The 12,520-nt window shown below is 41.5% G+C and overlaps 1 protein-coding gene across 1 annotated transcript in view; it reads right to left on the bottom strand.

The window, feature by feature from the left end:
• Positions 1–12,520, bottom strand: part of USP34 (ubiquitin specific peptidase 34) — a gene marked incomplete in the record, with an annotated part of 5,849,982 nt that overhangs the window by 3,061,900 nt on the left and 2,775,562 nt on the right. Inside the window, 1 exon segment of the mRNA XM_044061224.1 lies at positions 4,165–4,290. Coding sequence (XP_043917159.1) covers positions 4,165–4,290 — 126 coding nt within the window.

Here is a 12,520-nt window from a genome sequence, read left to right as displayed (position 1 = left end):
ATTCGGTAGTGCCAGAAACCTCCTAGGAAGCTGGTGCCTGCTTCCCGGCTGCGGACCCAACGTAGTCAGAGACAACCAAAGGCTCAGAAGACGAAAAAGATTTCTGCAGCATACGAGACTCCGAAAGGGTCTTGGTAGAGGCCTGCGAAAGTATCGGATCTGGCATCAGGGGCTGTGAAAGCTCCTCATTGAATTCTGGAGAACTGATTACCTGCTTAGCGGTAGAGTCACCGGAAGACTTAGCCTTGTGTGGTCTGTCTCTATCTTTATCTTAACATTTTTTCAGAATGTCTACAGATTGTTGGCTGATGGATACCATTTTGGAATGCTAAGATGGAAGGCGAAAATACCTGGCTACAATAAGAACTCTACAACAAATTGTTCTTGCGTTAAAGAGGGCACAGAACTGGCAACAGGAGACGGCGTGGTCTGGGCCTAAACAAGTTACGCAGTATGAATGGAAGTCACGGTGTGGGATTTGCTTTCCACAGGCGAGACAATTATTAACCTTTTCAGACATCGGTTAGCGCAAGAAAAAGGGATCCGCAACGGGGTACTTAGCTTTAGACGTTTTCAGCTGTAATTCAAAACTCTGGTAGTGACCAACCGGCACGTTGCAAACTGCTTCTGCTACAGGCTCCATGGCAAGAAAGACTGATGTAATGGCGTCGGCTGCCTTGCTTTATAGCACTGACAACCTGACATCAGTCAGCAAGCGACAGCAGCCGGCGCAGAAAAACATTGACTCTGGTATTCGGGCCGGCCAAGGACTACCACAGCAGGGATAACGCACAGGTGATGACTGCAACAGTCAAACACGAAGAACATCAGAAGCTGCAGATATTTACTAGGGCATATAAAATAATACAAGATAAACATAAGACTCAGACGAGGTAAGAAAAGACTGGGAAGTGAGAATGGAAATGCAACATAGAAAGGAACAATGGGAAGCTATGTGTACACCTCCAAAGTATGACGAAATCTTGAAGGCTTAGAATTTTTGCATGGAAGTGCTTACTTATGTGCTCTTCAGAGAATTTTTCCACTCCACAGGTAAACAGAAAATTGTTGGGAGAAATTATGAGAGACAAAGGGGCACTTGGGAAAATATTTTTTGAGAATGTAAAGTTGGCAGATTTAAAAAAAAAATCCCTATAAGGGATAAGGTCAGAAATGCTGGGGGAGCAAATTATTGTAACTAAGGAAATGAGTGCTCATTTTGAGCTGGACTATAGAAGTTGAATTGTCTAGACATAGCAAGCCATTACTAAGAGCAATGCTGTTTCCTGCCAAAAAAGCATTTACTAAGAAAAGTAAAACAAAAACTAAATAAACTAACAGAATTATTCGCTGTGGTACTGGAGATGGGATCTTTAGAAACAAGAAGCAACAAACTACATAGAAATACATGGAATCTGTGTGAACAATAGTCAGGAGGAGATGAGATATTTATGGGAAGGCAGAACCTGAGCAATCTAAGTAACATTAAACTGAACAACACTTGTCAAGAAAAAAAATATGTATAAAAAGAAAAAATAAATAAACATGGTGATAGTTTGTTTTCTATACTATAAGTATATTCATATCATGGTATAATACATAAAGTTAATAAACATTTTAAAAATACTTCCCACAAAGTTTATACAAGACATATAACACACTACACATGAAGGAAAACCATAACTTCTACTTACTTTGAAGAAACGGTACACAATAGTTTCACACTACTACAAAGTTTCTCCCAAGCCTTCTATAAATGGATATCTTCTGACACAAACTCAAAAAATCCTTACAATAACATAATTAACTGCATACAAATACTTTTTGTTCTTATGACCAATATGGGTAATGGCAAATTTTTCCAATGACTAAGACAAATTTATGCCTGCCCAACTATATAAGGTGTCCCACTTAGACTGAAGGATTTTATGATGGATACTGTTAGTAGTGGTTACAGAGAAAAGCTGGCCATCCCCTGTATTGTCCACTGGGAATGGAGCCATTGCAAGAACAAAAGCCCTGTTTGTGGGGAACGCTACCAAACAAGTCTCCCTAATTTTTAATTTCTCCAAATCTTTTGGGTTTCTAATATTATGATGGGAATGGACCCCATTCCTAAGTCAAAGTATGATTAAAGTTTATGAAATTAGTATTGTTCCACTCTGATGTCAGCCAAAACTGCTCTTCACAGCACCCACTATGTGCCCAGTAAGGATGACTCTTGCAATTCATACAGAGTTACAAGTAATGGTAGCACATCTAAATACGATTGTAGATTATTTTTAGAAGACCCATTGCTGCTACTACTATTGGAGCTACTTTGGTATCTTTCTTCCACATTGCCCTCATTTCTGCTTGCAAATCCTGATATTTTATGACTTTGTCTCCCTCTCTCTCTATGCAGGACACTGTAGTCACTGGGTGTGGCGATTTCAATGACCAATGCTACATTTGTCTTCTTTTCCTGGACCACTACATCTGGTTTTTTTAGCATCTATCTTTTGAACTGTTTGCAATGGATGATCCCATGTGATGCAGCCCATCATTTTCTATGATGCTTTGTGGCTCATGTGTCCAGTGTTTTTCAGCCACTTCAATACCACAATGTTTGAACAAACCACAGTGCAACAGTCTTGCCATATAATGCCTTTCAGTATACAGTCCTTCTACCATTAGTATGTCACAACCAGCAATGAGGTGTGCAACTGTTTCCAATCTGTTTTACAAAACCTACATTTGTCTGCTTCTCGCGCATGTTCAATGGACTTTGTAAACCGTGTACGTAGTCCACTATCTTGTGCAGCCAATATTAATCTTTCATCTCTTGGTTTGAATTTGCCTCTCCTTAACCATTCCTGCATTCGTTCCAGATCAACATGAGGTTCTTCCAGAAGTTTTCTGTACTTGCAACTATATTTTTGCTTTTTCCACATTTCTTGCCTTCACATCTGGTCCTTCACCTTATATTCTTCCTTTTTTTGGCATATTTAGTTGCTGCCTGGTTTTTATCCACTTGTGGTTTGATTTCCATTCCTGCTCAACACCAACATGCTTCTGCTAGCCTGAGCAGGGAAGTCATCTTAGATTTATTATCCTCATGTTTTAAAACTTTCACTGTATTTGGGTCTTGTGAGGTCATCAGCTATGTGTGGAGTCCCAACAGAGTAGCTACAGAGATGGATAAGGACTCAGGTTTTTGATGACAGGGTTACCAGGCAAGGACTTTGCTGAGGCCCAAGACAAATAAACCATCAGTTTGTGCACCATGGCAGGGAACTGGCTGCCAAAAAGCAAGAGCACATAATGAGCCACACTTGAATGATATGGGTCCAATGGCCTAAGCAAACCTGATGGCAGAAAATTAAATGCTCTCTGACAAGTCAACTAGCATTTCAAGGATAGTGACACAAAGGCTAGCCTCCTCTTCCCTGAAGTGGAAGGGACAGAAAGAGTACAACAAAGGTGCCCAGAACAAGACAATGGATACGTCAGCACCAGTGATTGGTATGAATGGGTGGAACCCCTCTACCAAAGAATGGATATACTCAATGGCGAGACTGAAACCTACTTTTCTTCAGAGAATATTCCCTACAAAGAATACCACTTCCACTGTTTCTTTCTCCATGAGGAAGAAAAGCAGTACTGCTTTTCCATGATCTTCATTTCTAAGCTGACAGTGAATCCTACGAGTATTTTCAGTAGGCAAGTGAGGTTTCAATGACCTCACATATACCAGAATCTTTCAGGGCATGATTTAAGCCCACACCAAAAGGCATACAGGATTTGTCCATCATGCCTGATCATCTTCTGACCGCAACACATATGAACGTTCTGATCAAAGGTTCATATGATCTCCACATAACCAAGGTAAAACATGACTGAAATGTGGATTTAAGTGCTTTTTTCATAAAAATAATGAACTTATGTGTAATACTACACTAACACAAGGTAAAAACTTATCAGTGGGGAAAAAATGGGGGGACAAGATGGAGCGCACTGCATACCTGCCACTGTCAAAGAAAAAAGACCCATATTACAGAAACTGTAGATATTAGTGCTGGCTAGCACTCCACAGTGGAGGGAATATCTCACTACATATAAGGACGTCTACTAAGGATACCCCCCAACAATGTTAACTATTACAAATGTACTCATTTGACTCACCTGTTCATCTGAAACATTCTGGAAAGCTTTTAACATATTAGGGCAAGTTGGAAGAAGCATTAACAGTTCCCAGACACGCCTGGAGAGATTTTCAGCATGAAGATGAAGTTCTTCGCATTTTAGTCTCTGAACAAAGAAAAATCAAAGCAAATTATGTATCAATGAAATTGTATAAAACTTCATAAAATATGTTGATATAAATTATGCTGATTAAATTACGATAGATTCTAAAAATTTAGTGCAAATAATTCTATTTTACCTACACTGCAAACTTCCTTTTGTAAAAGCTGAGCGTTTTACACTGCAGAAAATACATTTCATAATATGAATGAGTTACCATAATACAAAGCCACCTTTAAAATCAAGGAAACAAACACTGGGCCAAAGCAACACATATGAATTTGTGGCAGTTACCGATGAGACTTTAGACATTAGTTACAGAAAAAGCCAGCAAACACACACTGCAAATAATTTTCTGAAAAAAGTTTGCACCACAACATGGTGATAGGATAATTTCCCAAACTGTAAGAATTACTTCCACTACTGGGGATAATGGAAAGAGAACCAGAGAGAAAGGGAAGGAGACTATTCTTTCGTATTATATTTTTGTAACCAAGTGGTTTAGCTGGATCATAACCCTTTTCTCTACAAAGAGAAGAACTCTCCTAAAACGAGACTTATAATCTATTCATTTTATATTCTCAACAAGGTTTAGTAAGCGTCTGCCTGCCCCTCGACAGCCTTAAACAGCCTAAATAAAATAAAGAAAAAAATGTAAAATACACTGGAGAACAAATAACTGACTTACAATTTAAGACCTGGGTGAAAAACAGGTGAAGACAAATATACATCATGACCTGGACTGTACCCCTAACATCCATGGCTAGGACAGTAAATTCACCAGGTTATGCTACAAAACCACAGTCAGTATTAACAGCTTTCCTAGTACCAAACAGAACAAAAAAAAGAATTCTGCAAATTAAGTTCCCTAATCATTCATGGTAGATGGTCTGGAATTCAAAAACACAGGCTTTGAAAATTGTACCATTCACCTTTAATGGTTGTGTGACACTCTCATTGTGTAACAACTAGTATTAGTGTTTGGCTGATGTACAGCAAAAAAAATACGGTTTAAGTGTATTTACCGATTTTCAAAGAGGTCACTTTAACAGTAATCCATAGCGCATGGATACATCCACTTTCACAGTTTCTCCCAGCCAGAAGCTGAAAAAGCAGTGATATCTTTACTGCAAGGCACCAATACAGAAATTAGAGAGAGACCGGTGAAGGCTGAACATTTCAACAAGACGTGATGTTTAAAGTGATATGAATGATAACAGGTTTGTTCTGAATGAAATTCAATCAATCAGATGGACGGGATCAGAAGTGCAGTTATGTAAGAAAACTTGCCAGATCAGTTATGTTCGAACAGATCACTGCTGCAGTAGCCTAAGCTACATGGGAAATCTTCTGCCAAGGACTGGACCACCTGGCCAGCTTCCAAAGCTTTATGGCATTTTCCATGCACCATAACCACTGTACAGCTCGAGGATAGCAGTATAAAGACAGCAGTATGTGTGTGAAACCCTAACGGCTTTCTTGCCTCAGAAAAAGAGAGATAACAGCCCTAACAGGTATGTGCTAGGATAAAAAGCAACGTACCAAAAAACCCTTGCCATGGCAGAAAAAAAAATAATAAAAATAAGGGGATGGAAGAATGGTGTTTCTACTGCATCAGTGATCTATTTGAACATCTACTGTTATAGTGAGTCCACTTACACAACTGTACTACGTCCAACATTAGATCACTGTTACAGTGGCCGCTATATGGGAGAAATATCACAGCTTAGACAGAAAGGGAGGTGGGAGAAGGATCAGAGTGTAGGAGTCCTTGGAGAATAGTCCCAGATAACTTGCTCTGGCCCTATAGAAAGTATCCAGTTTTTAGTACTTAATAAACGTGTGCAGAAAAGGCCAAGTTGCTGCATCAAGAAGATTTCTAGTCTCTTTCCAAAAAGCCGCAGAAATAGCTACAGCCCTAGTAGAGTGGACCATGACTTTGCCTGGAAGTATACAGTTATGGTATGAATGACAAAAACAAATAACCTATGACAGCCACTTAGAAACTGTCTGCTTTTACATTGCTTACATTTTTTGCCTTCACAGGAAGCAACTGATCGGAATTCGTGAAACTTTTTGTTCTGTCAGTGTAGTAACTGAGCTGCCTGTGGACATTCAGAGGATGAAAAATTCTCTTCCTTATATTTGGTTCTGGAAAGACAACAGGAAGACCATACTTGCTGTCACAAAGTAAACTCTGAAACCACTCTAGGCATAAAGGAAGGATTGGTTCTCCAAGTTATCCTACTTTTGTGAAAGATGACATGGGGTTGAATTATCATAATAATTTGTAACCCAGATAACCTTCTTGTAGTAGCCACAGCAATAACGCCATTTTCCAAGATAAAAACTTGTAATCTGCCTCAAGATTATATACGTACAAATATTTCAAGGACAGACATTCGTGCCCTTCTAGCCTGCCAATATATCACAACACTTGTTCCCATAAGTGTCCAGGCTGATCTTAAAAAATATCTAAACTAGTACTTGCTTTAATGTAATTTGGTAGTCTGTTCCATGCATCAGCTGCTCTCTCAGAGAGCCAATTAGATTAGGTTCAGAAGGAAGCGTTTACATTTTTCCAGTACAAAATTAAGATCCCCAAGGGGAGCCATCTATCTTACACCGAAAATATATCAGAAGGGGATCCATGTGCAGATAATCAGAGATGGCTGAAAGGTGAATCTGGAGAAGGGAGTACGAAAGGCCAGAAGACAACTCACAAATACTGCAGAACAAGAAGTATTTGAGCCTTAGTGAGATTTTGGTTCTTGCTTTGGCACCAAACAGAAAATGTTTCCACTTAGCCATATACGACTTTCTAGTAGCAGGTTTCTTAGTTTCTTAATACATGCTGCATGCCCTCAGAGAAAATCTGCTTAAAAGGTATTAAAATTATATCATCCAGGCAGCAAGTTGAAGGTTGGAATGGTCAGAGAACCACTGTCTTATCAAAAGTAGATGTCCAACTGATCACTGATGCAGTATTCCAATACTGATGATTACCACACCAAAATAACCTGATGACTGTCAGGCATAGCAAAGCCAACACCTTCTATATGCTCATGCACCTGATGTATGACATCAGCCCATAGGTGTAGAAGTACTTAAGCAGATGTAAGAGCACAAGATCCTCAGGCTATCTTGACCCAGAATACCTAGAAGTGTAAAATGCAGCAAAAACAGATCAGCTAAGAGATGGGAAAGGAAAGGAACTGCTCCTCCACAGCTACCCCTTGGTCCACAAGGTGCAGGGAGGTCAGTACAAGGAGAGAGAGGAAAGGAGGGATGGATGTAAAACTGCAGCAGTGATCAGTAGGACATCTACTGGTAATTTTTTTTTTTTTTTACAAAAGTGTACAAATTCCTTCCTTAGATCACTGTTGAAGCATTCCAATATGGAGGGATGACTCCCAAAGCCTAAAAGGTTGGACAAAGTGGATGGACCCAAGGCACAGGAGCTCTTTACAAATTCAAGGAGTGCAGATCTGGCAAAGGAAGTCCTTGACCTAGAAAAATTATCCAGTCTGTAACGTCTTACGAAGGTGTGTACAGAAGACAAGGTCACTGCTTCCATAATAATTCTGGAGTTATTTCCTTTGAAAATGTCACCAAAGACAGATACTTCTTTGATGGAGTGTGGGCTTTTATGTGTGAAGACAGGGACTTGCTGTGGAAGAAATAACAAAGGAAATGGACTTATTGATCCAACTGGAGGTTGTCTGTTTAGAGACCAAGGTTCCACAACTTCCCTTCCTGGAAGGAAACAAAAAGCTGGTACATTTTCCTAATGTCTTTAGTTTTATCAAGGTAGAATTGAAATCATCTGTGCACATCCAAGGAATGGAGAATTCTTCCACCCTTCATGTGGATTTTGAAAGAAGGTAGGGAAATGTATAGCTGGTTGAGAAAATTAATTTACTATCTTGAGCAAGAAAAAAAAAAGTTATGTACTCACCATAATGTTCCATCTGAGTAGTTAGACTTCATTTGTCAGCAACCTGTGGGTTCCGGATCCGAGCCGGCAGCTTTTCAAGCTAAAGATCTGAGATCCAAGCTCCTCCCCCTTACCCATACTACAAAGCAACCTCCTTCCAATCCTCATATCAGGTTTGCCACCTAACAACGTGACAGCCAACAACCTAAGCCAAAATGACCAGACCCAAACTCATACATCAGGCTCGCTAAATTCAGGACATCGAACCCAAACAGAGAAATAACCATCAAGGTCGGGGAAGGTTGCTGACAAATGAAGTCTAACTATTCAGATGGGACGTTATGGTGAGTACACAACTTCTTTATCTGAAGTAGTTAACTTCATTTGATCAACAACCTGTGGGACAGAGTCCCCAGCTAACTGAATCTTGGGAGGCCCTCAAGGAAGAATATTCCAGAGTACTGCAGAGCCAAAAGAAGCCCCGCCTCTAGACACCAAATCTAGCTAATAATGAGTAATGAAGGTGTGAGAGGAGGCCCAGATAGCTGCTGAGCAGATATCGTCCAGGGAAACTCTAGACCAGAATGCAACCGAAGTAGCCATAGAATGGGTGGAGTGAGCATGAACCCCTTCTGGTGCTGGTAATCCAAGTTCTCTATAAGCTTGTAAAATACAAAGTGAAATCCACTTAGCAATAACCATTTTTGAAACTGGTTTTCCAAAAAAGGGTCTAGCAAAGGAAACAAAAAGCTGATCAGATTTATGGAAAGGTTTGGACCTAAGCAAATAAATACTTAACTGCCTGTGCACATCAAGCAAATGAACTTTATATTCCCCTTTATTTTGAAAATTATGAAAAAATACAGGCAAATTAATCGACTGATTAATATTTGACTCCGAAGCAATTTTAGGAAGAAAAGACGAGTTAGTCCTGAGAGATACCCTATCCTTGTGGAAAACCTAGGTATGGGGGTTTCATACACAGTGCCTGAAGCTCCGACACTCTCCTGGCTGAAGTAACAGCCACCAGGAAGGCCGTCTTCCATGACAAGAATTTCAAGTCAACTGATGCTGCAGGCTCGAATGGGGGCATGACTAAGGCCTGAACAACAGTACAGTTTTGTACCTACCATAAATGTAGATGTTCGAGTGCTCATACAGCTGCAGTCATAACAGATGGGTTATCCTGCCGCCAGGCGGGTCCTCGGTCAGCCGAATTCCAAAGTCTAGGTCCGGCGTCGGTTGTCGTCGCTTCTTCCCTGACGTCAGTGCAGCAGGGGTATAAAAGAGGCAGCCGACGCCATTTTCTTCAGTTTTTCTTGCCCCAGATGTCAGGTGCCCCCAGAAGGAAGGCAAACATAATGTTATGCAAAGATGCAATGTTGATGAATCAAAAACAGTAGTTGCAAGCAAATACACCATAAAAGAATACCCCAAAAAGGTTATATGAAAAGTGTTTGTCATAAGGCCTGTCCTAAGAGGGGATGGAGGGAGGGGAACCAGGACTGCAGCTGTATGAGCACTCGAACATCTACATTTATGGTAGGTACAAAACTGTACTATATTCATCGTGCATACAGCTGCAGTCATAACAGATGGGTAGAATCCCAAAGCTAAGTAAGGGTGGTAGGCACTAAGTGGAACTAGGAGGGGCTAGGATGCCCTGCAGGACTGCTGTGGCAAAGCCCACTCTAGATTTTGAATATAGTGGGAGGTGATAGTGCTTGGAGAAAGTGTGCACTGAACTCCAGGTGGCTGCTTCCAAAATGTCCTTGGGTAGGGACCCCCCTGAGGAAGGCTGCAGAGGTAGCTGTGGCTCTGGTGGAGTGGGATCTGATGCATGCAGGCACAGTTTTTCCATGAAATGAGTAACAAAAGCGTATGCAGTGGGCTATCCATTTTGAAATTGTCTGTTTGGAAATAGCCTTTCCCTGAGCACCTGCATCATAGGACACAAAGACTTGCTCAGATTTCCTGAATGGCCTTGTTCTGTCCAAATAGTAATGAAGTTGTCTGTGAATGTCCAAGGAATGTAGTAGTCTTTCCCCTTTGTTTTGTGGATTAGGATAAAAGGTAGGTAAGTGGATAGTCTGATTCAAAGCTACACTGGATACTACCTTTGGCATACAGGTAGGGTTGGTTCGTAAGGAAACTCTGTCCTGATGGAAAATGATGAATGGTTGCACAGCCATGAGGGCCTGTAGCTCCGAAACCCTGCGTGCTGAGGTGATAGCCAGAAGAAAGGCTGTTTTCCATGACAAGTACTGTAACTCTGTTGAAGAAGCTGGCTCGAAGGGAGGAAGGGTCAGCTTTTCCAATACGAAGTTGAGGTCCCAAGCAGGGACTGGTGGTTTCCTTGGGGGTTTTATACTCTTTGCCCCTCTGAGGAACTGCCTTAAGAGAGGGTGAGAGAATAAAGGAGGATCAGTGTTGTATTGTGCAGAAATGGCTGAAGCGTGGATCTTGATGGAGGAGAAGGAAAGTCCATTGTTTAACATCTCAGCTAGGTACTGTAAAATTTGAGGTATATTTATTACCCAAGGATTCTGTCCCTTTTCTTGATTCCAGGCACAAAATCGTTTCCATTTGGCGGAGTAGGCCTTTCTAGTAGAAGGTCTTCTGGCCTCCAAGATGACATCCTGCACCTCCTTGGAGAGGAGAAACTGTTGGGAAATCAAGGAATTCTCCATGCAGCTAGATTTAGAGTTTTGAGATTGCTGTGAAGGGTTTTGTAGTTGTGCTGGGACAGCAGAAGAGGGACTAGAGGTAGGATCCATGGTGGGGAATGTGTCAGGCTCTTCAGGAGCGGATACCAGTGTTGTCTTGGCCAGTCTGGAGCAATGAGAATCATTTTCGGCCTCTCTGCTCTGGCTTTTAATAGAACTTTGGGCAGCAGAGGAAGAGGTGGGAAGGCATAGACTGTCAATGTTGCCCAATTGAGGGAAAGTGCGTCCACTTTCCAGGCCTGTGGATGGTAGGTCCTTGAACAAAATTTTTTCAACTGGCAATTTCTGTGGGTAGCAAAGAGATCTATGTCTGGCTGTCCCCATGCCTGAGTTATCTGTGAAAACTTGAGGATGCAACTTCCATTCGTGTGGATCTGTCATATTTCTGCTTAGGTTGTCTGCCAGTGTGTTCTCCTTCCCTGGCAGGAATTGTGCCTGTAGTTGAATTTGCAGTTCCAGTGCTGTGTTCCATAGGGTCATGGCTTGCCTGCACAGGGGGTATGAATGAGTTCCCCCGTTTGTTTATGTACCACATCACTGTGGTGTTGTCTGTCCATATCAATAGCTGGCCTGGATGTAATAGGTCTTTGAAGGTCAAAATAGCCTTTTGCATGGCTAGCATTTCCTTTTGGTTGATGTGAAGGTGCTTCTCTTTTCGGGTCCATTTTCCCTGAATGCACTGATCTGTCATGTGTGCTCCCCAGGCGTAGTCTGAGGCGTCTGTAGTGATGATTTGAGTTGCTTGAGGTACACAGAACAGAAGACTTGTGTTTCTTTGGCAAGCTTGAGTCCACCACAAAAATTCCTTTTGAAGGCATGGAATGAGTGGTATAATTGCTTCCAAGCTGTGGCTGTGTTGAGACCATAAGTTTTTCAGGTACCATTGAAGTTTCCTCATATGCAGCTTTGCACATGGGATTAGTAGGATGCAAGATGCCATGAATCCCAGAGCCTGCAGGACTTTCCTTGCAGTTAGCCTGGTGTAAGTTGCCATTTTTTTTGAAGTATTGAGATAGTTGCCCTTGCTTGTCTGGCGTGAGGTAGGCCATCTGGGTGGTTGTATCCAAGCTGGCACCCAGGAAAATTATTTGTTGAGAGGGTATTAGTTTTGATTTCTTTTTGTTGACTGTGTATCCCAGGAAGTTCAACAGTTTTATTACAAACGCCAGGTGCTGCAGTAGTATGTCCTTGCTGTCCGCTTGGATCAGGCAGTCGTCCAGATATGGGTAGATTTGTATCCCTTGTAGTCTGCAGAAGGCGATTACTGATGCCAGGCATTTCGTAAATACTCTGGGCGCAGTAGATAAGCCAAAGGGCAATGCAGAGAATTGGTAATGGGTTGAACCTACAAGAAATCTGAGGTATCTTCTGCAATCTTGTCTGATAGGGACATGCAGGTATGCCTCCTTGAGGTCCAGTGTTACCAGCCAAGACTCATTGCCCAGCATGGGAAGAAGCTGCTGTAATGTGAGCATCTTGAATTTTGACACCTGTAGATATGTGTTTAGGATGGATAGTTCTAAGATAGGTCTCCAATCTTTGTCTTTCCTTGGTACCAGGAATAATCTGGAAT

Source organism: Protopterus annectens, chromosome 1.part0, assembly GCF_019279795.1.
Source record: "Protopterus annectens isolate FY-2018-M chromosome 1.part0, PAN1.0, whole genome shotgun sequence".
Taxonomy (NCBI): domain Eukaryota; kingdom Metazoa; phylum Chordata; order Ceratodontiformes; family Protopteridae; genus Protopterus; species Protopterus annectens.
The sequence above is the reverse complement of the archived record's forward strand: the minus strand, read 5'-3'. Positions and strand labels throughout refer to the sequence as shown.